The following is a 27,996-nucleotide window of genomic DNA, read 5'->3' on the forward strand; positions in this document are numbered from 1 at the left end:
AACCAAAAAGCCAGAACTCCTAGTATGAGTATGCAAAGATCTCAACCTTCCAGCCTAAGCAGTTTGATGGGTAAGTCCAACTTAAAACTGCAAGCAGTGGTAATGCCATCACAAGTTGGGCAATATTTGGGAGCTACAATTTAAGCATCAGCCTCTGTAGACAACCAACCAATTACATGAAATGTAACTTTAATTTTCAAAAAATTGGTTTGTAGAAAGTGTAGACCCCTGTAATTAGAGGAAAGAAAACAGTTTGAAAAACAAACTGAATGGCTCAGCAAACTGAAGGCAAATCAGAAGAACCCAAATGTGTTTTTTTTTTTTTAAATAAGAATGCAAGTTTTGTGCAGAGCTCTGCTCAGGAAGTGTCTTCATGCAGGAGAAAGCAATCAGGTCATTTACATGAAATAAACTAGATGGCTTACAAGAATTACTGAAAGCCCCTAAAATTACAAAATGCAAAGTTTAATTGCACACTAGCTCCTGACTAAGGGTTCAGCTCAGGACTCTATTTAAAAACAAAAAACACACTGAAAAAGGAAGCCTCACTGCACACTACAACATAAACAATGCACTTTTGATGTGTGACCCTGAAAAGGTGCCAAATACTCACTTTCAGTGGAAGTGGCAAGTGCTGTGTCTGCACTTCACAAGAAAGGAGACATTTCTTCTGCAAAAAACAACAAGTCGTCCTGTGGCACCTTATAAACTAACAGATATTTTAGATAGTGTCAGAGGCATCTCATGAAGCGGGTCTTTGCCCACAAAAGTTTATGCTCCAAAAATATCTGTTACCTTATAAGGTGCCACAGGACTTCTTGTGGTTTTTGAAGATACAGACTAACTCGGCTATGCCTCTGATTTCTTCTGCACTTTTTCATTTCATGGTCACTGTTTCATTCACACATATGGCCAGCAAGGCTTCCATTTTGATTCTGCCTTCTAATCTGATGCAAAATACCTAATTGTAATTTTGCAGATTAAAAAAAAAAAAGATCAGAGCATCTGAATTAGAATTGTTTGAGAAATTGTTTGAGGGCTAGTACTATTGGCTTAAAATTTCTTAGCAAGTATAGACAGGAGCAGAGAGTAGATTATAAGCACGATACAGAATCTGTACCTTAAAATATTTATCCACATCAATTACAGATGAAGCTACTGCATTAGGATGATACTGTATTTAGGTCGACACTATAGTCCCACTGAATGAAACCATCTATGGGTGGGGGGAGAAAGCAGGGGGGATTCAGTATAGTTACCCCTACAACTTATTCTTTCCTTTCTGTTTCAACACTATGCCCAGTAGTGTTTATACTGTGCTTTCTGAAATTCAGGTAATAAAAGGAGAACCACTTATGACACACGAATAGGGAAAGCAACATTTTGAAGTATGTACCATGACTCAAACTGATCATCATACTGTGTTTTTTCAATTGCACCATGGCTAAGAGGCAGGTTTATTATATGCCTTTCATGTCAAATGAGCAGGATATCACATGCCATGAAATGTTGCATCTCACCCGAAAAAATGATGCAAAACTCCTTGACCAAGTATATGGCAGCAGCAGGATTCTTTTACGGACTGCAAAAGTCAGATGTACGATATCAAGGGGGAAACAAGCTGTTTACACAGCTCTATCACAGTGCATGGCCATTTACTGATGTACAACAACATGGTTTCCCAAACCAGGGGGCATGAAATTCTGGGGGAGGACATGAGGCAACCCAGCCCCCGCCCCCCATCATTCCTCCCACCCTAAGAGCTGGCCTTTGCTTCTGGCTCTCAACCCCTACCATTTTATGTGGGCGACCTGACGCAGCTACTAAGAAAGCAACAAGACATCCTGTTGCACCGTATAGACTAACAGATATTTTGGTGCATAAGCTTTCACAGGCAAAGACCCGCTTCATCAGGTGCAACCTCCCCCTCCCCATGCATCTGATGAAGTGGGTCTTTGCCCATGAAAGCTTATGTTCCAAAATATCTGTTAGTCTATAAGGTGCCACGAGACTACTTCTTGTTCTTGAAGACACAGCCTAACATGGCTACCTCTCCAATACTAAAAAAGCAGGCAGTCAGTGAAGACCCATGTGGAGCTAGCTGCCTCCTGCAAAGGTGAGAGTGTGGGTGGGGGGGAGGGCAGGGGAGAGGAGAAGGAGAATGGGGTTAGATAGGGGAGTTAGGGGTGCTTGGCTTGGGGAGGGGGATGGGGTAAGAGCAGGGGGCTGGTGGTGCCTGGCTTTAGGGGAGGGGAGGGGCTTGGGCAGCTAGCTCTTGGCTTGCAGGGCTCAGACTGGCAGGCAGGCAGCTGGACCCAGCAGCATGGGAGTTCAGGAGGGCGGTTGGCCCCAGCAGTGCAGGGCCCAGGTGGCCAGGCAGCCGGCCCTAGCAGCACAGAGCTCGGGCATCTGGTGGGTGGGCGGGCAGCTGGCCCCAGAGACATGGGGCCCTGGCATCTGGCAGGCAGGCAGGCGGGTGGCCCCCAACAGTGTGGGGCTTGGGCAGGTGGCTCTGGCAGAGTTGGGTTGGGGGGGGGGGGTGATGCAAGGAGCTGGCATGGAGCTCAGGCAGCCGGCCAGCTGGGGTTGTACCAAGCACCTGCAAGGAGACAGGAAAAACTATTTCTGCTTATTTTTAATTTTAGGTAACACTTCTGTATCAAGTTTTATAATCAACTTTATTTTAAAATTACTAATTGAACTTTTTTTTCCTGAGGGGGGGTTGGATGATGATAAAGAAAAGGTGAAGGACATGACGGTTTCCTCAAAAATCAAAAGTGGGGTGTGATGCCAAAAAGTTTGGGAACCTGTGTGCAAGAAGATTCTTGTCCTATTACTACAAATTACAGGAAGACTATATGGTTACAACTGAAAAACACCACATATGGATCAGTAAAATCTTGTCAAGACTTTATGGACTCAAAGTCCTGCTCCCCCTTCCCAAAGAGGCACATAACTGTATGATGACCCCAGTACAACATTTTGCATTCAGATCTTTGAGTTGAGAAATGTGTGAAGTTCCACATAGACAAGCATCTCTCTCTTGAAAATGTATTTGAAGTTGCCTGGGTCCCAGTAGGCCTATTGCACATATTAGTCTAAAACTTGCTTCCAATACTCTAAATATATGATTCTAAATATACTCTCAAGAGCTATAAAGACTGCGTGAAGGCCAACATTGCTCATGCTGGTTTAAATACAGATCAGCTAGAGCAGCATGCAAAAGACTGAACAGGCTGGTGTGCTGTCATATAACACTCATATGACAACTTTGAAGAGCAGCAACACGTACGCCTCATTGATGCTCTGAGAGGAAGAAAGCAACAGCTGCACCAACAGAGCTAGGACAATCCCCCTGCCCCCACTGTGAACGCCCATGCCGTTCAAAGCCTGGACTCCTTAGCCACATGCAAGTCCACAACCGATGATCCTGTGCAAGCTCAAGATGTCGTCGGACATGAAGGACTATCTACGATTTACAACACTCTAAATTCAGACCTAATAAGCAAACAGCTCATGTGTTACCTAAAGGCTCACACTTTTGGTTAAGCCTCACTGTCTTCCTTAACTCTGAGCATGGGTACATTAGACACATGGACCCACCACACATTTTTGGAAGAGTGCAGCATCTCCATGGAAAAAAAGTTGTGCGCTCAAGTTGCTATCACAGCCCTTCACACTCTGGTTATTCCACTTTTTGAAGTTGAACGTATGGCTAAATTACACCCTGAAACGTTCCGGACTGGCCCCTAACAGCATGTCCAAGAAAGGTAGTTTGGGGACTGCAGCACTTTCAGTGGGTAGGATGTTTCAGCGATTGGGAAAATGCAACAAACCACCACCATGCTACTGTGATGGTGGAAACAAAAATAAACAAATTCCAATCTGGATAATACTTCAGCCCCAGAGTAACAGAGCGTCTGGGCAGCCCAGGGTCCCAAAAAATTGCCCAGGCTCGCGCCTGGAGAGGTACTCCAGCATCGCTTAACAGCACTGAACCAACACGGGAGGTAACAGATACCAGTTATGAGCTCTTGCTCAACTGGCATAGAGAACGAGCGCCAGGGGTTTCCTTTGACGGTGGGAGAGATCGTCGCATCTCACTGGACAGTCACCACCCGCAGCCAGAAGGGTACGGTCCCGCCACAGTTCACCTGCCTCACTGGGTGCATGAGGCTGAAGGTTCCCAAACCTGATAAGTGACTGAAATTTAAGCACCAGGCAAACCAATAAGAAAAACAACAAGAAAAGGAAACCATCAAAGTTTTAAGCTTGCTTGCTGGAATGTGTAGACCATGCTGACCAGTTTGACTGAAGATCTTCAGGACATCAGTGACACCTGAAAGACCGCCGTCATCAATGAGGAACTGAAGAGACTCCAAGTTGACATTGCTGCCCTGCAAGAGAGGAGACTCACAGATTTGGGATCTCTAAAGGAAAAGGACTACACCTTTTTCTGGCAGGGTAAAGCCCAAGAATAACCCAGGGAGCATGATGTTGGCTTCGCCATCGGAAACACCCTTCGACAAAATGGTGGAATTAGTCATGGGCGGATCAGAAAGACTCCTTCAGGTCATACTTCAAACTTGTGCTGGTCCTGTCCACCTGATCAGCATTTACGCATCAACCCTGTACGCCGCACCGGAAGTAAAAGACAAGTTCTATGACATGCTTAGTTCTGCCATAGCGCAAATACCTGCTCTCGAACAACTGTACATTTTGGGTGACTTCAATACGAGAGTTGGAGCCAATCGTGACTCATGGCCTTCCTGCTTAGGCCACTTCGGTGTGAGAAAAATGAATGAAAATGGACAGTGTCTTCTCGAACTTTGCATGTACCACAATCTGTGCATCACAAACACATTTTTCCAAACCAAGCCACAGCACAGAGAGTCATGCAGACACCCACGCTCGAAACACTGGTATCAACTGGACGTGGTCATCGCTAGACATGATAACCTCAAAAGTGTCCTTCTGATACACAGCTATCATAGTGCCGACTGCGATACAGATGACTCGCTAGTTTGCTCCAAACTCAAGGTGATTCCCAAGAAGCTGTGCTACTCTAAACCAACTGCAAGGCCCCCCACATTGATGCCAGAAAGACAGCAAACTCAGAGAGCTGAAAAGTTCAGAGAGACCCTCGAGGAGAATCTGCGCAGCAGCCCTGGTGGTGCCGATGCGACATCCAGATGGCAGCATCTGAGGGATACAATTTACAACACGGCCTTGCCGATGTTTGGAAGAAGAGCTAGAAACACAAATGACTGGTTCAAAGTTAACTCCAATGAGATGATTCCAGCCATCGAAAAGAAGCATACTGCACTTCTGGAGTACAAACGCTCGCCGAGCCAGAGTACCCTGGAAGCACTCAGAACAGCCAGAAAAAAAAAAAAAAAACAGTACAACAGACGGCCAGGCGCTGTGCCAACAACTACTGGCTCAAGCTATGTAGCAGCATCCAGACCAGTGCTGACTTTGGTAATCTCAGGGGAATGTACGAGGGCATCAAGAAGGCATTAGGACCCACCCAGAACAAGATGGCACCTCAAATCCAAATCTGGTGAAGTCAATCACTGACAAAGCCAAACAGATGGAGTGCTGGGTCGAGCACTACTCCAAACTGTACTCACACAAGAACGTTGTGGTTGATACAGCCCTCGATGCCGTCGAGCTCCTACCAGTAATGGACAAACTGGATCAGGAACCAACTGTGGATGAACTAAAGAAAGCCATCAACGGCATTGCAGTAGGAAAGGTCCTGGGCCAGGATGGTATACCACCAGAGGTTATCAAGTGTGCCACGGACACCCTCCTTGAACCCCTACATGAGCTACTGTGCCTGTGCTGGAGAGAGGGAGAGGTTCCACAGGATATGCGCGATGCTAACATCATAACCTTGTATAAGTACAAAGGAGACAGAAGCGACGGCAACAATTACCGTGGAATCTCCCTCCGAAGCATCACTGGTAAACTGTTCGCTCGCGTCATCCTTGGCAGACTCCAGAAGATTGCTGAGAAGGTGTATCCCGAATCACAGTGCGGATTCCGTGCAGAGAGATCTACTGTTGACATGGTCTTCTCTCTGAGGCAGATGCAGGAGAAATGCAGGGAGCAGAGGAAGCTACTCTATATTGCCTTCATCGACCTGACCAAGGCCTTCGACTTGGTCAGCAGGGATCTTTCCACAAAGACATGAGAGGAACCATCCAATATGACGGCACATCATCGGATGTTTTCAGCATCAGGAGCGGCATCAAACAAGGACGCGTCCTTTCTCCGATATCGTTCAGGATCTTCTTCGCACTCCTCCTGAAGCACGCCTTTGGATCTTCAACAGAGGGCATCTTTTTGCACACAAGATCTGATGGGAAACTGTTCAATTTTGCAAGGCTGAAAGCTAAATCCAAGGTGTGGGAAGTCCTCAGAGATTTGCTGTTTGCAGATGATGCTGCTGTAGTATCACACACAGAAGAGCAGCTTCAGATCGGTTCTCCAAAGCATGCAAGGACTTTGGTCTTTCCATCAGCCTAAAGACGACAAATGTACTTGCTCAGGACGTTGCTGACCCTCCACCAATCAGCACTGACAACTCTATGTTAGAGGTCGTCCACAAGTTCGTTTACCTCGGGTCCACCATCACTGACACCATCATTGGAGTCTGAGCTAAACAGGAGGATCGGAAAAGCAGCCACAACTCTGTTCAGACTCAGCAAGAGAATGTGGAACAACATCAAGTTGTACACCCACACCAAAATGCAAATCTACAGAGCCTGCATCCTCAGCACCCTCCTTTATGGCAGCGAGTCTTGGACCCTGTATGCCTGCCAGGAAAAGAGGCTGAACGTCTTCCACTTGTGCTGCCTCAGGCGCATCCTTGGAATATCATGGAAAGACAGTGTCCAACACGGCTGTCCTTGAGCAAGCTGGAATCCCAACCATGCACACCCTCCTCAGGCAGCAGCGGCTCTGCTGGCTTGGCCACGTCCACAGGATGAATGATGGAAGGATCCCAAAAGATCTCCTGTATGGAGAGCTAGCCTCTGGCAAAAGACCTCCCAGACGCCCCCAGCTGCACTACAAAGATGTTTGCAAGAGGGACCTCAGGGAGGTAGACATCGAGTCAGACAGCTGGGAGGACCTGGCAGATGATCACTGCAGATGAAGGCAGGAACTACACAAGGGCCTTCAGAAGGGTGAGATGAGGATCAGACAGCTAGCAGAGGAGAAGCGAGCCCACAGAAAACACAGTAAGGACCTGCCAGACACCCATTACACATGGAACAGATGCAGCAAGGACTGTCACTCTCACGTGGGCCTTCACAGTCACAGTCGACGCTGCAAATGATGATCCCAAATGTAACTACGAAGGGCGCGATCCATAGTCTACGTAGACTGAAGGATGCTGCTACTACTACTACTACTACTACTACTGAGTAACAGCATGTGGAACCTCATTGCTCTGGACACCACCCACCATCACAAGAAGCCAAGTAGCCACCAGTCTCCATACTTCGCCTTGTTACCTTCAAGCATTTGAGGGAAGGAGGAAGCAGAGCTGGAGTCAGCCCCCATTTGCCAATAATAAGACAGCCCATTTGCTACAAATTAACCTTAAAGATTACATCACATGGTGAAACCTCCAGGAATACATCCAACTAAAACTGGCAACCCTAATCTCAAGACTATGTCACCCTGTCAGGGCCAGGCTACTGGCAGCCTATATGCAAAGGGCAATTACCAAGTTGCTCCTGGTCTCTTGAGTGTAGAGTCAGGGCTTAGCTGAGTAAGGATATCAGAGAGTCAGGCACTAGCTCACAAACAGCAGGCCACATCTGAGTCAGAAGATGGAGTCTAGGATTCACAGCAAGGCAAGGCCTAGAGCAGAGGAAAGCCAGGTAAGTCTGCGTTGTTGCTCAAACAACTCCCTTTGTGACTTCCTGCTTTATATAATCAGCATGAGCCAGTCAAACTCTAAGAGGTCCCCATTCAGGTCCTGCTTGGTGGTACTTCTTGCAGCACCTAGTTTCACAGGGTCCTCCAGATGAAACCCAGCCTCAACTTGCAATGGCAGCATCCCCAGCTCAGAACTCAGAAATCACATGGTGCCAGGTTCCAATTCCACATATTCTTACCAAAACATACCACTTAAAGGCAAAGTCCTAAATATTTCTGAAGTGATTAATGATTAAGTGCCCACCTTGCAATACTGTGAAGGGGGTCAGAGTTCAGAGGGCAAATGCTCAACATTTCCTCAAAACAGAACTTCAGATGTCAGAAGTTAGGCTGTCAAAAACTGAACAATCCAAAACTCACTAGTCATAGCTCGTTCTCAAGACGAAGCAGGGGCTTTGACTGCAAAGGAAATGAATATTTCTGAAAGTCAGGCAGGAGAAAGGTGTAGACAAGAGGTTAGGTTTACTTCCAGCAGAAATAAAAGGTGCTATTAATACTTTACGGGATTTAGCTGCTCAAGTTGAGAAGATTTGGAGAAGTTAAGGAAGTGACTGGCAGCTCCTGGGGAACAGAAGGTGCGTGTTATTGTACCAATGCCTCTTGCAAGGTGCTCAGAAATTAGGACTATGTCTACACCTCTAACATACAGTAAGAACAATCTAAACAGCACACTGTGGAAGTTGACCCTGGAAGTGATGACTAAAGAACTGCTAAGCAAAAACAACTACACGAAAGGAGGGAGCAATAGGTAGCTTTTAATGAAGCTCCACTTCCCATCCTGCTTTGCCAAATAATCTGGTGTTCACATAAAGCAAGGGTTGGCAACCTGCAACTCCAGAGCCACTGCTGCCACTGACTTCCTCTTGTGGCTCCAGAGGTGGCCTCTGCTTAAAAACAGAAAAATTAAATTCAGTTGCCTGCCATTAACCCAGTTGAATTTTAAGATTTTGTTTTGTTTAAGCGGTGGCAGCCTCTGGAGCTGCCGAGCAGTCAGGTGTGGTAGGAAGCCCTGGAGAAGAAAGCTGCAACACAGCAGGGAGCTGCCCCCATTACAGGTGGGGGAAGCGCTAAGCCCGCAGGAAAGCTGGGGGGCAGGGGGTGGCCGAGCCTGCCCCTGCCAGAACCACACTACTCCGCAGAGGCGGCAGCAGACACGGAGAAGCTGCATGCACTGAGGCCAGTTAATTGGGGGCGGGGGGCATGTTAAGCCTGGAGATGGGGGGGTAACAACTTTCTAACTGGTACAAAAATCAATGTGTGCGTGCTGTTCTTAAAATAGGGGTGATTAACAATAAGGTTTGACATTATTTACTAAGGACTGTCTTGTATTCACATGCATTGCTGCTCTTGAACGATTGAGTTTTTAAATCAATTTGAAAAAATGGCTCTTCTTGCTGTTTCAGTTGCAGACCCTTACTCTAAAGCAGGCGTGTCCAACCCGTGGCCCGTATACGGCCCTGGACAGCTAGTAATGCAGCCCCACAAGATCCTAACCTTTTAACATTATTATGTGATTTACATACATGAACTATATTATATATTTTATATGCGGCCCAAGACAATTCCTCTTCACTCAATGCAGCCCAGGCAAGCCAAAAGGTTGGACACCCATGCCCTAAAGGAACTGCTTGGTTTATGGGCAAATGATCTTGTGTCTAGAAGACACATGATAGGAAGCCAGCAGGTGGTTTTGGGAAGATGCCAGAACAACAGGCAAAACCCAAATTAGAGAAAGGAGAAATAAAATGCAATAATGAAATTCAACAGGTTCACAGAGAAGGCAGATGGTCATTCTTCAGAAACCATAGAGGCTTTTTTGCTTTCATTAAATAGGTTCTCTTTCTGATAGCACTTTGTCCAATGGCTGAATTATTCACTGTTTTAGTTGGCTCTGTTTCTAGCATGCTTGGACCACCTCTGGTGGAACAAAAAATAGTAAAAATATATTTTAAATTAAAACAGAACTAGGACCTGTTCATTTAAGTTTGAATTGAAATATCTCCTCTTCATAAACCTCTGATAAGTGAAGCTACGTGAAACCAAGACATAGGGAAGGCCAAGAGCCAATAAAACATGCATTTGAGCTTACAGGACTGGTAAGATGGAAATTTACTGCATTCTTTTATACAACAGTACAATGGCAGCACTCTCTCCTCTCCCCGCCAATAACAAGACTTAAGTCTTGCAGTTTCCCCCTTGGGGACACGTGCACAGTTTCAGTTTCCCACCCATAAGTGCCAACGCCAGCCATGCAGACTGCCTTGAATACTCTTTTCAACAAATCATTCTCTCTATTGCAGGGGCCATCAACCAACAAATACCTACTTTAGAGCTCACCACACTCCTTGGCCAACCTCAATCTTTGGAGTCTAACTTGTTCACCTCCACACTGACCTTAATCTGTGGTAGAGAAACTGAAGTTAGGTTCTGAACCCAAGGCCTTTGGTTCCCTGGTGTGCAGAGTGGGCATATATTCATCAGGCTAGTGAAAACAATGTTCCCCTGGAACACTCAGCAGCACCATCCCAGCTCAACTACTGGTTCCTGCACTCACCTGCATTTTAATGCTAAATTAAGTTCAGTGTGGCATGTAAATTCACGATAAAACCTCCAGGATGCTGCAGTAATAAGTAGCTAGTTTTCAGATTTCAGCTGTGGAGGAATTTGGTCTTGAAAAGGCAAACAAACAGGTCCACAGCTTCCATCGGCCTAACAAGGAAGCAATGTCCACTCCTGGAAAAAGATTTTCAGGCTAGCACACAACAAACAAGAAACCAACCAACTAGGGACTGAAAACATTTCCATCAGATAGTCTTCAAGGTAGCCACAGGAAAGCAAGTGAACACTACAACACAGAAAATGGAGCATTTCCAGTGCAGTTAAGCACCCTGACGAAACCTCAAGTCTTTCAATTTTCCTTTAAAACCCCTTCAATCGTCCTGGAAACCACAAATCCAGATCTTCATTTACTCAGGGTATTTAGATTGAGCCTAAGAGCCAACACTACAAATATCTACAATAAACAGCAAAAAGAATGGAATAGGGAAAGGACCTAACGATGGGTGCTAATATTTTGGTTACAGAAGAAAAATTGATATGGCAAAACTACACACAACGTGAGAGACAATAAACAGCCACTCTCTCTTCCTGTTAAAAATCTAACAGCTTTACCTTCTAAGATCATTTCACGGGTACCTCAGGGAGACAGCAAACACATTACAGCTACAGACTCCAGAGAGCCACTGTTATGGCGTCTCACCATGTATTTGTAGACTGCTTGAACATGCATTGGCTTAATTTACACAATACAGGTTTCAGTACTTCCTTGCAGCCTAGCAGATGACTGTAGAGCTCAACGGCATCCAATGTTCTACTAGGTTCTAACAGTGCCTTCCTCTGTGGATTTCCCAAGAGATATAACTACAACTACCTTAAAACAAAGGACTGCGAGTAAGTGGAATTAGAGCATTGACAACTATGGACTGAAGAGGTACTGTGGCACATAATAGAGAACCTCTCCACAATAAATAAGTCACTAGATATGGCTGGAATGACCTTCCACCAAGATGATTAAATCAGTATTTATTCAAGTAGTCATCAGCTGCCCATGCTGAAGACTGACTTAGCAAGAGATTTTGTGGACTAGGGATGCCAAATCCCCCCTTTAACTGGTTAACAGTTAAATCAGTAGGTTTAATCTGTTAAACAACTACAGGAGGGCAGCTGCCTTTTCCCAGTCCAGCCACCCCCACGGCATGCAGAGAACCGGGGCTGCTCCAGCTGGGCGGAGCAGCCCGTCCCCAGCGTGCTGGGGTTGGAGGGCGGGCAAGGGGGGCAGTAGTCCAGCCAGAGCACCCTCCCATCCTCAGCTTGCTTCCAGGGGCAGAGGATGGCTGACCCAGCCAAAGCAGCCCCCGACCTGTCACAGGTGGGGTCAGAGAGGAACTGGACATTTGGGGACTGCTCCAGCCCCTACCAGTTAACCATAACCAAAATGGATGAGGCTTACCGGATAACCATTAACATCCCTATGGTGGGCTAGCATTGCTGAAAAGTGCTGATTTACAGCCTTCCCTCTCAGTCACAAAGGGAATTACTGACTTGTGTTCACTAAGTTGAATTCCCATTTCTTTGCCTCATGAAGTGCCACCTCCTCTGCAGCTGACTTGCTGCTGTAACTGAACCATCCCACAACAGCTATTATTTTGGCTTGTCAAACTGATGTGTTCACTTCCCATTTCCTATAAGTTACTAACAATGGCACAATGGACCCAGGTTTTTTTCCCAGGCATTTTTTTTTTTTTGGTTTCTACGAATGCCTGCCTCTTGATTGGTTACTCAACAGAAGTTTACCATGTAAGTCGGAGGGTGTGCAGAGTTCCCTGTAACCTGAGTGGCTGGACAGCTACACCCAGGAGAGAGTGAGATGGCCAGCAGCTGAATAGCAGAGTGCCCACAGCCACCCACAGTCAGCAGCATGTATTTCTGCCGGTGATGCACATCACCGCATGCTGTGGTACACATAAAATTTATTCTGCCCATGGGTAGAAAAAATTAGAGGCAACCCTGGGTGGGGTCAGGGAATGCCACAGTGGCAGTGAAAATTCTACATGGGTGTGGCTCGTCCATTCCAGCAAATCTATTACTTCAGTGCTGGTTCTGGAATCTTTTTGGAAGCATGCAAATGCATTTTAGTTTGTGTGTACTTAATGGGTGAATATTAGTGCAGGACAAGAATAAAATCATCATTCTACAGTGATCCCATAAGGATGCCCTAATAGCCATTAGATGATATACTCCAAGCCTCCCAAATCACATTAAACAAGCAGCTTTGATTTAGGTTTATTTGGCTTAGAACTTGTCTTTTTTGTTATGTTCCAGTAAAGCCTCTTCATTCTGAACCTCACACTTTATAAGGGCAACTTTCAGGCTCTTGTGTTATTGGGAAATTCTCATTTGAATAACTTCCATTCAACCTTAGCCAAAAGCATTAGAATATGTATTAATCTGACATTCCATTATCCATAAGCAACACCCGCTAATCAACTTCACCCAACAATGACATTTGTCATATGAGCTCAAAAATCCCCAATAAATCGAGACTACATCTTTAATCAACACAAATAACATCGATAAAGTTATTCATGGAATCTACATGATGTGGGGGGGGGGGGGGAAGAAAATGTAGCTTCTTTCCACACCAGAGGTTTTTAAAAAAAAAAAATCTGCCATCTATTGCGTAACTTTTACTGCGGCTCATGAGCATGGAGCTCATGTAACATAAGGCACTCAGTTTGCAACACGCAGAGTACATTTGTTATATATTTTTCAATGCCTTTACTGGACAACAAATCAACTTTAGCAGGAATTTACAGTCAAGTCTTTAATCTCCCTCTCAACCGAGTATGTTTCATGCCAGAGCCGGGCATGACAAGAAGGGATACAAATGCGATAAGGATTGCCTAAACTTGCATTCCCCTTTTTCACAGTCTATGTAGGAGAGAGGAAATGATTCTAAAATATATTTACCACACAGTTAGCAGGTTAAAAAAAGCTTTCATTGAAATAATATCAGGCTTGTCACGTTAGAGAGAACTCCTTCGTGTCTTCTTGAGGCAAGCTCCCCAAAAAGATGAATTACATTAGAAACAGTCACACAATGTACAAGCAACTAATTATTGATTTACTGTATAAAAGGAAATCTTCGGATTTTTAGCATCTGTTCATTTCAATGAAGGGTGCATGAGCAGAGGTCTGAGCTCAATGCTACTATGATTAATTGAGAAACTAACATTTAACTCCTTCCACACTAATCCATGACCCTGTAAGATGGACACACATGCACATCCTTTTACTGTAGGGGTAGGAGACAATCACAATGAAAGACCCTGGTCCAGGAAGTAATCTTACTAGGGGGTGAGCAACAGCCTCATGGGAAAAAACCTGGAGCAGCAGGGAATTTGACCATGGTAAGACATCTGAGGAACAGCAGGCAAGCTCCTTACATGCACAATTAGAAACCACTAGTTTGATCCTAATTTGCAGTATTTAACCCTCTGTGCCAAGACTATTTGTAATCTTCCTCTTTCTGACAGTCCTAGTAAAATAACCTCTCACTTAGCCGTGTGTCAATTGTTTTTGGATCCACCATGGCTGACTGACACCTCCAGGACTTAGCATTTGGAGCGGCTTCAGTATCTGCCAGTGATTTATGAACACTGGCATAATGTGCCAGGCAACTCAGTGGTTTGATGTACCACATCGAGATGCTGTGACAGCTACAATACTGTGTGTGTTGGTGTTTCGGTTTTCACACAGAAGGTTGGTGGTGACTGGACACAGCACAGTGAATGAGGGAGAAAAATCAGGTAAGCTCAAAGTTAAAATAGGAAAAGTTAGATGTCTTCAAGTCACCAGAGCCTGATGAAATATGTGATAGGGTGTGGTCACAGATGACATCTCAGAATTGTCTTGCCACTTACACACACCTTCTTGCTCTTTGGGGCTCCCCACCACCCTGTCCTATTGGGTGTCCCCAGATAAAGAATAAAGTTGGGGTTACCATGCCCTGCAAAGCAATGCAAACACTGAACCACTTCAGCTTTGGGAAGAGAGTTCAAGGGAATGGCACCTAGGAAACCAAGCACCAAAAAGGAATTTAACCCCAACTAAACCCACCTCTGTAAAAAACCTCATCAGGAAAGCTCCCTTTAACAATGAAAGCAAGAGATGCACAGTGATTGCTCCCCACCACCCCGCCCTGTAACGTTTACTTACACTGGGCCGGATAATAAAAGACACTTTCATTTACTAAAGCTAAAAAAAAAAACCAAGCAGGTTTTAAAGTGGTTCCACATGAAAAAGACAGATCAAAGTTACTCAATTAAAATTCATAGAAAACCCATCGCTAGTTCTACTTCACTGATAAACTTGTTACATGCAAAAATCTTACTGTACACAGCTGTTCTTACTTCAGATAATAACGAAGTCAGAGAAATTTTTTATTCCAACTTGGGTCTCCAGCCCTCTTTAAAATTCTTTGTATCTTTTAGGGCATAGATGGGGAACCTTTTTGGGGTTGGCAGCCACTGACCCACAGGGGGGGAAAGAAAAGTCAGTGGGGAGGGGGTGTCACAAACACAGTACACCCACGCACATGGCTGAATGAGACACCTCACTCAACTCAGACGCCAGCCCTATGGGCCAGAGAGTGGAAAAGTGGGGACTGAGGTTCAGGGCTTCCCCTGGGCCAGAAGACACTCTTGGGGGCTTGGAGTGGAGTCAAAAATGGGGGAAGTACGAAGTTTTACCTGGAATTTGGCCAATCAGAGCAGCAGGGAGCCCTGCTGGGGAGAGACAGGGAGAAGAGACCCTCTAGGGAGCTGCTGTTCTCCCAGCCAGGACAGTGCAAGCGGCAGTAGCAGCAGCAGCAGCGACACAGGTAGCAGTAGTGTCTCTGCTTCTTGCTCCCAATAAGGCAGGGCCTCTGAGCTAGTTCCAGCCCCGGCTTGTCTTGATCTGGTCCACAAGGCTCAGTGGGCTGAATGCTGAAGATGGTAGCCTTGAACCTGGGGGCCGGAGCCCGACAAGCCACAGTCCACACCCAGATCACGGTGCAGGAGTTCCCCACACCTCTTAGGGCATGACTGGCATTTTCTAAAGCCAGACAAAGACAAAAGAGGATCACTTCTCATTCCTTAAACAGGCTTTCTCCCAGGGTGGGAATCCAACGTTTTACACCCTCCCTCTCATGGAAAACTACCAGGTTAAAAATACAGTTCAGTATCAGGTGGGATGGTCACATGTCTTTCTAGCACCAACCAATGCTTGGACTTACAGGACAAAACAAGGCTGTTTATAAGGTCATTCAGTTGATCTCCAAATCATTAGACTTCCCAGACACGAATGGCGGCTCTCATTAGCACATTTAGAATTATAAAACAGATTTACATTTCTAACCTCAAGAACAAGAATTACACGTGCACAAAAATAGGATATACAGATCCAGTCGAATGAAACATTGAAATTGATGGGTTACATGGAACAGTTTTGTTTAAAGCATCTTCAAGTGATATATATTAACCACTGAGTTTTCATAAAGCGCGGGGGGGGGGGGCGGGAAATCATCACTAAATGAATCCTAGAACACTCAAAGCAGCTGTTATCAAGAGATATCTGAGCCATTAGCTATCATTTTTGAAAAGTCATGGAAGACATTAAAAAAGCCAGAAGACGGTAAAAGGGCAAATATAGTGCCCATCTATAAAAAGGGAAATGAGGACAACACCCCAGGAAACAATCCATCAGTTTGTTTAAATTCTGTGCCAGAAAAGACAATTAAGAAATCCATTTGCAAACATCTAGAAGATAAGAAAAGGAACAGTCAGTATGGATTTGTAAACAAATCATATGAAACTAAACTGACAGCATTCCTGGATAGGATAAAAAGTATTGTGCAGAAGGGGGAAAATGGTAGATATGGTGTATCTAGACTTCAGGAAGGCATTTGACACAGTCTTGAATGATCTCTAACAACTATGGAAATACAACCTAGACTGGGCTACTATAAACAAGTGTGCATAAATGGTTTGATAACTCCTCTCTGGGAATTGTTATCAATGAGTTGTAGTTATGCTGGACAGGCATAACAAGGGGAGCTCTGCAGGGACTAGTTTTGGGACTGGTTCTGTTCAATATATTCATCAACTAACTAGAGAATGCCATAGAGAGTAGGCTTATAAAGTTTGCAGATGATACCAAGCTTGGAGTGATTGCAAGTGCTTTGCAGAACATGAGTACAATTCAAAATCATCTGGACAAACTGGAAAAATGGTCTAAGGCATGGGTGTCCAACCTTTTGGCTTGCCTGGGCCGCACTGAGTGAAGAGGAATTGTCTTGGGCCGCATATAAAATGTAGTTAATGAATATAAATCACATAATAATGTTAAAAGTTTAGGATCTTGTGGGGCTGCATTACTAGCTGTCCAGGGCCGCATGCGGCCCACGGGCTGGACATGCCTGGTCTAAGGTAAACAGGATGAAGTTCAATCAGGGCACATGCAAAGTACTCCACTTAGGAAGGAGCAATCAGTTTCACATGTACAAAATGGGAAGTGACTATCTAAAATGGGCACTGAAGAAAAGGTCATCGTGGACCACAAGATAAATATGAGTCAACAAATAACATTGATGCAAAAACCATTCTGGGATATATTAACAGGAGGGTTGTAAGCAAGACACGAGAAGTAATTCTTACACTCTACTCTGTACTAATTAGGCCTCAACTGGAGTACTGTTCCTTCCAGTTCTAGAATTCTAGGAACACCTGCCCTGGTTGCTCTGCTCAGTGTTTTGGTCTTTGCTCTTTGTACTGCTCCATTTGGGGACCATTCTTGCTCTGCTTTGCATTAGGAACGTATCTGCAAGCACGCTGCAGCAGCAGGGAGTCTGTTGGGACAGTGAAGAGAGATTTTGCTGCTCTGGCATTCCCTAGCACAGAAAACTCAGCTACTCACAATGCTGCTCCTGGTAGCTGCAGAGGCTGCAGGAGAACTGGGAGGGAATGCCAGCGACCAGCTGCACAGGATACATACCCACAGGGCATTTCTTACACCACTCATGCTGCCCCTAGTGTGGACGTTGACAGAGTGAGCAGAGTCTGTGGGTGATGGCCAGTCTTTTCAAGAGAGACTCCCATCAGGTCACAACTCCAAGGTATCTTGGAGGGAACAGCACCAGGCACAGATTTCAATTTTACATTTCTATGTTCTTGCCATTTGGTTCAACAACAGACCTTCAAACCTGCAGATTATGTACTTGTGGGTGCTGAGATTTTGCAGAGAGGGTAAAAGTTGGGATTATTTTCAAGACTAAGTTGACAGGTCTTGTGCTACACTATGATGCCTCATTTTTATTTCCCATAAAATAGGCCAGAAATACACATAAGGCAGAGATGACACTGGCTACGTCTACACATGAAGCCTACATCGAAGTAGCTTATTTCGATATAGTGACATCGAAATAGGCTATTTCGATGAATAACGCCTACACGTCCTCCAGGGCTGGGGTTCGGCAGCACCACATCGAAATAGGCGCTGCGAGGGAACGTCTACACGCCAAAGTAGCACACATGAAAATAAGGGTGCCAGGCACAGCTGCAGACAGGGTCACAGGGCAGACTCAACAGCAAGCCGCTCCCTTAAAGGGCCCCTCCCAGACACACTTGCACTAAACAACACAAGATCCACAGAGCCGACAACTGGTTGCAGACCCTGTGCCTGCAGCATGGATCCCCAGCTGCAGCAGCAGCAGCCAGAAGCCCTGGGCTAAGGGCTGCTGCACACGGTGACCATAGAGCCCCGCAGGGGCTGGAGAGAGCACGTCTCTCAACCCCTCAGCTGATGGCCGCCATGGTGGACCCCGTTATTTCGAAGTTGCGGGATGCGCAACGACTACACGTTGAACGTCGAAGTAGGGTGCTATTCCCATCCCCTCATGGGGTTAGCGGCTTCGACGTCTCGCCGCCTAACGTCAATGTTAACATCGAAATAGCACCCAACACGTGTAGCCGTGACGGGCGCTATTTCGAAGTTAGTGCCACTACTTTGAAGTAGCGTGCACGTGTAGACACGGCTACTGAGAAACAAAACTGATGGGCAGATCAATAAACAATTGCAACAGACACCAATCAGCTGGAGGGAAAACTCTTCCTGTGCAGATAAGCAGCACGTAAGCCTAGTGCTGGCTAAGTCCCACTTGAACCCTTAAGTGGTGCACGGAACTTGTGCCTCAATACACAGAGGATACTGAATGTTGGGCTAGTGCAGGCATGTCGAACTCAAAGCCTACCATGGGCCACACACACAAAAACTGATAGTTTTCAGGGCCACCAAAGAAAATGTACATCTATTAGAAAGTCATAATTATTTATTATAGACTAGGCTTTAGGTATACTTTATAATATTTTTCAGGTTTTGTTTCAATAATACAAAATTAGAGTTGAATTTAATACTTAATATGAATTGTATTGTTTTGTAATGTTATTAATAGTTCATAAAATTGGTGTGTGAAATTGTGCATATATAATAATTTTTAATTCAAATATAAATGTCAGGTGCTGGAGGAAAAAAAGGAAGAGGTGATGGGGAAACTATTAATCAGAGAACAAAACTGGTGGAATATGTTGGTGGGCAGATAGAATAGAGTCAGTAGGGATATAGAGAAAATACATTGATGGATTTGGAGATGGGGCGGGGGAGATAAGGTAGAGCATGTTGTAGGACTGGGGCAAAGGGATGGAGTTGGGGTAACGTGGTGGTGGAAGGCAGAGGACAAAGCATGGGTAGAGGTTTGAGCTAGAAAGTGAAACGAGAGGAAACATTGTACAGTATGTGGGTAGAGGGGCTGTGGGATGATGAGGCTGGGGAAAGAGAAAGAGAGGGCTGGTGGTAAATGGAGCAAGTTTATCATGAGGTGGGCGATATAGGGGGCAGTGGTGGATTAGCCACTGAGCCAACCTGCTGTGAACAGGGATCCCAACCAATCTGGAGCCCCCACAAAAGAGGTGGCCCTGTGCCCAACCTGCTCTGCCTACCTGGCACTCCTGCTGGAGAGTGGGGCATGTGCCCATGACCTGACCCATCTCCCTTGCAGGAATTGGAAAAAAAAAAAAAAAAAAGGCGGGGGGGCATGACCTGCTAGCCCACCTCTGATGGTGGGAGGTGGCAATACGGAGGGACGGTGTAGGATGGAGAGAGGCGGGCAGTAGTGGGGGGATGTGGTGGGGAAAGGGTCAGAGGGGCTCCCTGCCTTAGTGAAGAGGCTACTGCTGAAGCTGTCCCAGGGGCAAGTTGGCCACAACCCAGGCCTGGTGGCAGCTGCAGCTGATGTTGAGCAGGAAGAGGGGGTGGGGATATGCAGGCACTGGAAGCAGGAGTGCAGCACCACCAAGTAGTAATACAAGCCCAGGATACTGACAAGCAGTGCCAAGAGGCCTAGATGTTGGGACTGAATAGGGACAGGTCCCCACACTGCTCCTGCTGCCCCGGCCAGACATCAGGCTGGGGCCATTGCCACACCCATTCCTAGAGTATCTGGCTTGGGGGATGGCCACCTGCTGCTCCTCATACCAAGCAGCAGCTCCCAGCCAGCTCCTCAGCCCACCGCTGCCCACACCAACGGGAGCAAGGGGAGGAGGAGCTGCTGCTGTCTCCAGTCGGTCATTCATGGCAAATCGCACAGGCGGGCAAGGGGCGTGGCAGACAAGCTCCCGTGAAGCACATCTGGGGCAGGCATGCTGGCCGCACTTACATTATCAACATGTAGTCACACCCCGCAAAAAAATTCGATGGGTGGCATGTGGGCCCCAGGCCACATGCTTGATATGCTCGGCGAAGTGTGTATTTTTTAATGAAATGTTTTAAACCGAATCCAAAAAAACAGAGAAAGAAACCAAATCCATGCACAGGAGAAAGAAGAGAAATGAAGACTCTAATAGGGTGGCAATGATTCCAGTAGCCATATTCCAAGAATGTAAGATGTCCTGTTGTTTCAGCGGGTGTGCTACCTCTGCCTCTAAGAACAGTGAAGTTGGAAGTACTCAAAGCCACAAGAATAGCAAGCTCATATCAGTTCCAAGAACAAGTGAGAACATTTCTGCATTTGCACAGCATCTATCACATTTAAAAAGAACAAAGAGTTCTTTCTGTCCCTTTAAATGCTAGAAATTTCATGGGGAGCATTTTCCCAACAATGATTCTCCTACACTTGGCTAAATAATTTGTTGTCATTCCAAATGCCTCTGGAAACATCAGCAGGATCCACATACCACAATTAAAAATGTTGAGTGCTCAACCCTGTTGCTGAACTACCAAACAAAACAATGTTTGCTCTGCAATTACCATACAACAACTTCCTCTTCAAAAATGTCCCTGAAGCATTCCAGTTACCAATTGGCAGAGTTGGAACTTTGGGATCAGTCCCAGTGCAATACATTTACTGTGTTTCCACAACAAAACTACACTGTCCAAGTTCCTTACCCACACTGCAAAATCCATCTCTCTCTCCAGCTCACTAAGAGGGTGAGGGACTTCCTTGGTATGTTTTGGATTTTCAAGAGCTCCCTTCCTCACTGTTCAAAGTGCAAAGGCACCATATACTGCTGTTTTCCCCAATACTCTAGGAGGGATGAATCTATACGTTTACCGATATGTCTACACTGCCCAAATCATACCATGGCTGGCAGCACTGCTACTACTGCAGTGCTGTGACCTGGACAGCATAGCGATGCTTTGCTGTTGGGGAGAGCTCTTCTGGTGATAAAAAACCCCACCCTGAACAAACAACTATAATGGCAATTTTCAGCACTAAAACTTGTGGCTCGGGGCTAGAGTGACCGTTAGAGCAGGCTAGGTCTATTTCAATTCAGCATTTCATACTATGTTTTAAGCGGTTGGAGGAGGAAAGAAACGAAAGTTCCATGGTAAATGGATAAAATGCAACAGCATGCAGTAGGCTAAGCTTCCCTCTCTGTTCTTGCTCCAGCCCAACTTGCAACAAGGGCCTGAGTCTGGTGAAAGTTTCACATTCAACGGTAATTCTGTGAATGAATAAATACGAATGGTTGAACAAAACTCTGAAGTTGGTTAGGAAAAAAAAAAAAAAAAAGAGTAACTTAAACAGCCAGAAATTACATTCAGCTAACCTAGTACACTTGACATACATAGCTCATTTTGCGGCAGACATATTTGTTCCCTCACCCTGTATGTTGTTGGCCTCCATAGTTTGCCATTATCAGAACTCCGTCCGCATTACTGCACAAACCATAACTGTCACATCCCCTCCATTTCCTCAGAAAGGAGACAGACAGAGCTCCAACACACTAATCTAAAAACAGGAACCTACAGAAATAAAAAAATACAAACAGTAGAAACAAAACAAACCAAAATCTGGGTTCTGTAAGCCCATGACAATTTTGACCCAAATTTCAGCCTTGGATGATATATACAATCAGACAGACATTTTCAAACTGAATGAAGACTGAGCCATATCGTTTAACACAAGTTAAGGGCCTGTGAAGGTCTTTAACTTGAACTCCTACTGACCCCCATATCAGAAGTGCCCCGCACTGTCCTGACAGAACCAAATAGCTCAGAAGAGGCCCATTAGAATCTGTTGGGTTGATGGTCCATGAAATGGAGTCTCTTAAGGGGCAAAATGGGCTGAGCATGATAGATGCCTAGAGCCATTAAGAACTTAAGTAAAATATCTGCTTTTTGCTGAATAGATCCTTTATTGTCATCCCTTTTGAAAAATTGTGGCCCTTTCTGTTTATCTGGTAGATGTGAATTGACTTACAGTATGAGAGAAGTACTTGTTCACTGTGTACGTGTGGTTTTTAAAAATAGTTGTAAGAACACACTTTAATTCAGACAAAAAAACAAAACAAAAAACTCCACAACTCCTCCTCCAAAACTCTGTGCTGCCATCACTTTTTTGGGTTAAAGCCAGATTCCTCACACCAAAAATTTTACTACTTTTGGGCCCAACAGAAAAAACCCAAAACCAAAAAAAAGTTTAATCTCTCCTCATTTCACTGTCACTAAAAATCAAGTTACTACTTAGTCCAAATCTTCTGCCTTTGCTCTGAACACAATTCTGTAGAGATGTTCCCTAGTTTTATTTAGCAGTGAAGCTTAACAGATTCTCCCCACAGGCATAAGTAAAATATTCAACTTTAAACAGAAACAGAAACAAAAAACAAAACAACAAACTCACCCTCAAGCAACTCTGAAATAAGCAGGTTCTCTCCATTGTGAAAGGCAAGGCTGACTTCTTCCAAGTCAAAAACACAAAACAAACTGTATTACCCACTAGCTTGTGAGGCACTAAATGACAGTGGAGTTTTCCACATTCAGGAAGAGAGGAAAAAGTCATTCTGGATCACTAAACTAGCTGATAAGGGTCAGAGCTGAAATCTTATCAAGTGTATGGTCTTATTTGCCAATTCAGATAAAAGTGGTTGAGCATGGGAAAGATATCTACATATTTCGTTTTTATTTTGCACTTCCCTCCAGGAAGTTTAAAATGCTTTTGTTCACTATATTATTCTTCCTCTGTGGGCTAGAATGTAATTTCACTTGCCCATAAAATCCTAACCAGAAAACATACCAGTTACAATTTCCAAATTCAGCAATAGATTTCCCAATTTCCCTACCATTTTCCATAGATGTATTTTACTTACACGCACGCACACACCTTCCTTTTACACAATCATAGTGGGGGGGGTTTATTTGTAAAGTTAGTCCTCATCTCTAACTGTATAAACTATTAAAACATGGGATCTTAAGGATTCTCAAGTGAGAGCAGCAAAACACTACCTCCACTTAAAAATACCGCAAAGTTGATTTATAAATGGATTAAGAAAACCATAGAACCATGACATAACCACAATTTCACAATCAATTAAATCAAACCTCATTTCCCTCAGCAAGAACAAAAAACATTCCAGTGGAAGTTGTAGTCTTTTCTATTAGATTATTTACAAATACAGGACTATGATGCTACCAATACCTGAAAGTACATGCATCTTATGTTTCTCTTTCAAGTTGCTCAACTGAGCTTCTCCTCCTATAACCACAGAGAAAGGCAAGTTTACTATTTCAAAAGTCTCTGGTTCAGTATCCCAAGCGATTTAATAATGCTCCAACAATGTTCAATATACCCAGTAAGTGTATATAGAAAGGCTGGCCTTTATAAATCTAGTGTGAACAAAAATAGATATAATCACTGTGGGACCTGCAGTGTTTATCGCCCAAACTACACTAGGAGATTAAGTCAAATTAAACGGTCTAAATTTGAACAGATAAAACTATCCGTCTACACCCCAGCACTCAACAGGTCAACTTTTGCAATGCTGACTTCCCCCTGAAGTAACTTGAATTTGTAAAGTCAAACTATACAAGTGGAAATGGCAGCATTATTAAAACCGATTTTATTAGCCTTTAAACTGTCCCACAGAGCCCCTTGAGGCATTTTTTCTGGGCATTGCTCCACCTCCGCTGCTCTCCAGCTGAGCTAGAAGTAGGTGACAGGAAGCACTGTTAGTCAGCCCAGGAATTTTGATTTCCTTTCCTCTCTAGCCAACGTGGCAAGCAGATGTGTGGATCACATCTCTGCAGCACACCTTGTAGCCATGAGTTCCCAGGATTGTAAAAGGGCCCCAGCATGCAGTCATCAGGAGATCTTGGATCTCAGTTCAGTATGTGCTCATTCGCAAACATGATTTTCAAGGCACCCCTGATTTTCAGTGCCTCTTTCTGAGCCTTTCTATTTTCCCTTGGAGTCAGCTGCTGATAATTTCTCAACAGGGTCTCTGCCTCCCCCCCTCCCCCAGCCAGGTATGAAACTTCCCCCCAGTACCTTTACAATGGCCATTTCCATGCTCTCAATATTAATTTTCTGGTTTGGGAAGGAAGTTCCACTCTTGAGCCCTCTAAACAGACCAGAGTTCCTAAAGATTCGCGCACCATGCACCTTTCCCAACCACCCCACGTTAATGTCGGTCAAATGACCTTTGTGATCCACCAATGCCTGCAACACCCTAGAGGAGTACCCCTTACAGTTAACGCACTCTGAAGCCTGGTGGTCCAGTGCCAGGATAGGGATGTGATTCCATTTATGGGCTCCACCACAGTTGGGGAACCTGACTGGCAGCAAATCCATCCACTATCTCCTGCGCATTTCCCACAGGAGAAGCCTATTGATCACCTTGGCTACCTGGATGATGACAGCCCCAACCAGAGATCTGGCCCCTCCAAAGTGATTTCCCGCTGACCAGTCACTGTCTGGCATTGCAAACTTCCAAAGAACAATTGTGATGTGCTTCTCCATTGTCAAAGTAAGTCTTATTCTTGTATCGCTGTGCTTCGTGGTGGGAGACAGCCATTCAAAGTTCCTTGAAAGTTGCCTGACACATCAAGTTTCGTAGCCACTGCTGATCGGACTAGGACTGCAAGATGACGTGGCCTCACCAGTCTGTAGTAGTTTCATGGCTCCCAAACCTGCACTTCATGCTGTATAGTTCTTCCAGTATTGCCAGAAACGCTGCTGTTCTTCTCAACTCTGTCAATGCCCCCAGAAACTACAAGCTAATTCTGCATGAGCATTCTGTTCAGAAGATACCACACCACAGTGTTGGAACTGAGCACAAAAACACTGCATCAAACTTCGAAGAGTACCCAGAATTCATGTTTGTGCCTGTAATGGAGGCTGGCAGACAATAAGAAAACCGTGCAAAAATGCAGTTCCCCCCCCCGAGCCAGGAAGGGAGATGAGGAAAATGCATTCTTGGATGATGCCATGAGAAACCCAGAACCACTTATGACGACTTCCCTGCCTCTCCCTGCAAAAGATACCGGCACAAAATCCCAAAATGCCACACACGGCAGGAGCTATGGGATAGATGCCCAGAATGCACTGCTTCCACAGTCGGACTTAGGCAACCATGTGGGAACACGCTAAATTGACTTTCAAAGCTAGTCAGGACACAACCTCGACTTTATAAAATCTAGTGTTAAAAATTTGACATTAACAAATTCAACTTTGCTCCCAAGTGTAGACATGCCCTGTGAAAGGTGAGGCCTTTTATTCAAAGCACTGTAAAAAACGATTTAGCTGCATATTTAACAAGGGAACAGTTCAATCTTTTCAAAATGCTGGCAGTAAGAGGGATATTTGACATGACACTTTCCATACAGCACCTAACACAGCAGTGTCCTGGGCTAAGACACTGAACAGCTCATGGACATTAGAGTAACTGAAGTAAAATTATTGAATAATTTAAGTCCGTTATGAAGGGCACTCAAAGAAAGATGTCAAAAAAGTTGATCAGCGTTAGGTTTAAGCCTGGAAACCTGGTAGAAGCTGGGCTGGAAGCACATGAGATACACAGTCTTAAGGAAAGACAGACTGGCTTGTAGAACTTTTCCATCTCCCATATTTCCTCCCATATTAATAAAGCAGCCTGCTCAATTTATCATCCTTGTCATGTAAATAATGATAAATCCATCTCCCACAAGTCATCCCTTGAGTGCACTAAGTTAATTGAAGCCCCAAATCAGCGAGCCTCAAGCAAATGCCGAAGTGCTTTCCTCAAGAGGTATCTCGCTGATCTTCCCCTTCTATATGCTCTTTTGATGTTCTTGAGTCAGTCTTCAGATAAAACCACGTGTTACCTAACTGTAAGAATGACCAAGGTACACTAAGACTAAGTAAAGCCAGTGACAGAGCAAGATGCGATGCCAGTTCCAGGTTAAATCTATGGCTGTGTCTACACTGCCCTGCCCCTGCCACCCCTACGTGCCCCTGGGGGGGGAAAAATTCATTTTGACCTCCCAAGGTCAAAATAAGTCTGTCGAAATATTGCACTCACACAGCCATAGCATTGCAAAAGGCTGCAGTCACATAAGCCTATAAGAGCTGTGATTTGTTCACATGCATTTGTTTTGAACCTTGGAGTCAGGTAGGGGAGATGAAAGTCATTTGCAGAGCTAGAGTTATGATTTGGAGGGAAAAGCCCTTATATATCTTGACTTTTCATGCACAGCAACATGAATGCTCCATGGGTTTTGAGGGGTCTTTTTTTCTCCTGCAAAAAATCCCGCCAGCATAGACAAGCCCTATGACGCAGAACCATGGGGATTCCCATCAAATGGTTAACCTATAGCAGCTCCTAAATGGTAGTCTAACCTGAGTAGTTTTTCAAAACCATCTAAACATACAAAGTAACACAAGGATTTTCTAGATTAATGTCCAAGGCTTCCTGATTTTTGTTGGCTTGTTCAAAGCAGGCCTAGGTCCTCACATAAGAGCAGCAGGAAAAATATGATGAAAGGGCTTTTAACCACTGCATTTCTTAAGCACAAGCCTTGTTTTTTTGGACACCCTTTTGACAGGTGGAGCTGGCATCAACCAGAGCCAGTTTCAAAATCTACAAGTTCCTTTTTAAACAAGACACAGAACCAGCTGAAGTCTCCACCAAGTAACATTCTGCCCTTGGGCACCTCAGAGGCAATACTTCCCCACTCGCGCGCAAAGTGCGAGTATAGAAAAGAAAGGAGAGAAGTCACCCTACATTAGTCAGGGGAAATGCCACAAGCAGGATTCATAAACATAAAACAAAAAGCAGGGTGCCCACCCCAGAATGTCTTCTACCTATGTTCTTCAGTTCTACAACCAAAGATTCCTTTGCTGTGCCATTCCCCGCCCCCCCCACACCTCCACCATACCACACACTCAGCGTATGTCCTTGGTCAGTGAGTATCCAGGTTTCAAAGAAGGTGCGACAAGTTCCCAGGGAAGAAGGCGTCTGGCTTGCTCTGACATCTGAGCAGCCCCCTATCACCAACTGCTCACTTTCTGCTGTGACCTCTTCAGTCTCTTGGTGATTTTAAGCTTTTAGGCTGGAGAGAAATGCTGGCCTACCAGGAGTGATGGCCAGCCCTTTTGAGTGCTTAAAACAAAGTTACTAATGGAGCCTCTTAGTAACTGGAAAGGAGGGAGGGGTTTGTCAATCACTACCTTCTCCTGGACATCCTGCAAATTAGCTTTGGTTTGCTTGTGTGCCTTCACCAAGGGGCATCTCCCCACTGTCACTGCTGTCATCAAGACTCATGTTGTTATCAGGGCCACAGTCTACCCTTCTGGGAGGACAGCAGTCCTGTATCCAGACACTAACCTCAGCAGCCTGCTGCAGACCATAGCCTAGCTACCTGCCTCAGTGGCCAACTGCAGTCCACACTGTAGCCACTCCCCTCAGGACAAATAAGGTTAAATGGGAGGGGGACTTGTGGCTAGCAGCTGTGGGGTGCGTCACTTCCAATCCCCACCATCTGTTTCACTGGGCCACCTCCCTGCAGCCCTAGCACCTTCTGCACCCTGTAAGCAGAGCCCTGCTCCTGCCTAGCACTGCTGTCCATGGTGCCGTCTCTTCTTCCTCCTTCAGGGTAGCCAGTCTTCCTCCCTACTTGAACTTCAGGGAG

At 45.2% G+C, this 27,996-nt stretch overlaps 1 protein-coding gene across 12 annotated transcripts in view; it reads right to left on the reverse strand.

The window, feature by feature from the left end:
- ARVCF (ARVCF delta catenin family member) overlaps positions 1-27,996 on the reverse strand; it is a 529,785-nt gene that overhangs the window by 210,205 nt on the left and 291,584 nt on the right. The window contains exon 1 of one of the 12 annotated variants that reach the window (XM_075012630.1): positions 22,733-22,857. The exons of the other annotated variants lie outside the window; for them this stretch is intronic. Coding sequence (XP_074868731.1) covers positions 22,733-22,768 — 36 coding nt within the window. The 5' untranslated portion in view covers positions 22,769-22,857. Of the gene's footprint in view, positions 1-22,732; positions 22,858-27,996 lie in introns of those variants that run through there. 12 annotated transcript variants of the gene reach the window in all.

Source organism: Carettochelys insculpta, chromosome 18 (assembly GCF_033958435.1).
Source record: "Carettochelys insculpta isolate YL-2023 chromosome 18, ASM3395843v1, whole genome shotgun sequence".
NCBI lineage: Eukaryota > Metazoa > Chordata > Testudines > Carettochelyidae > Carettochelys > Carettochelys insculpta.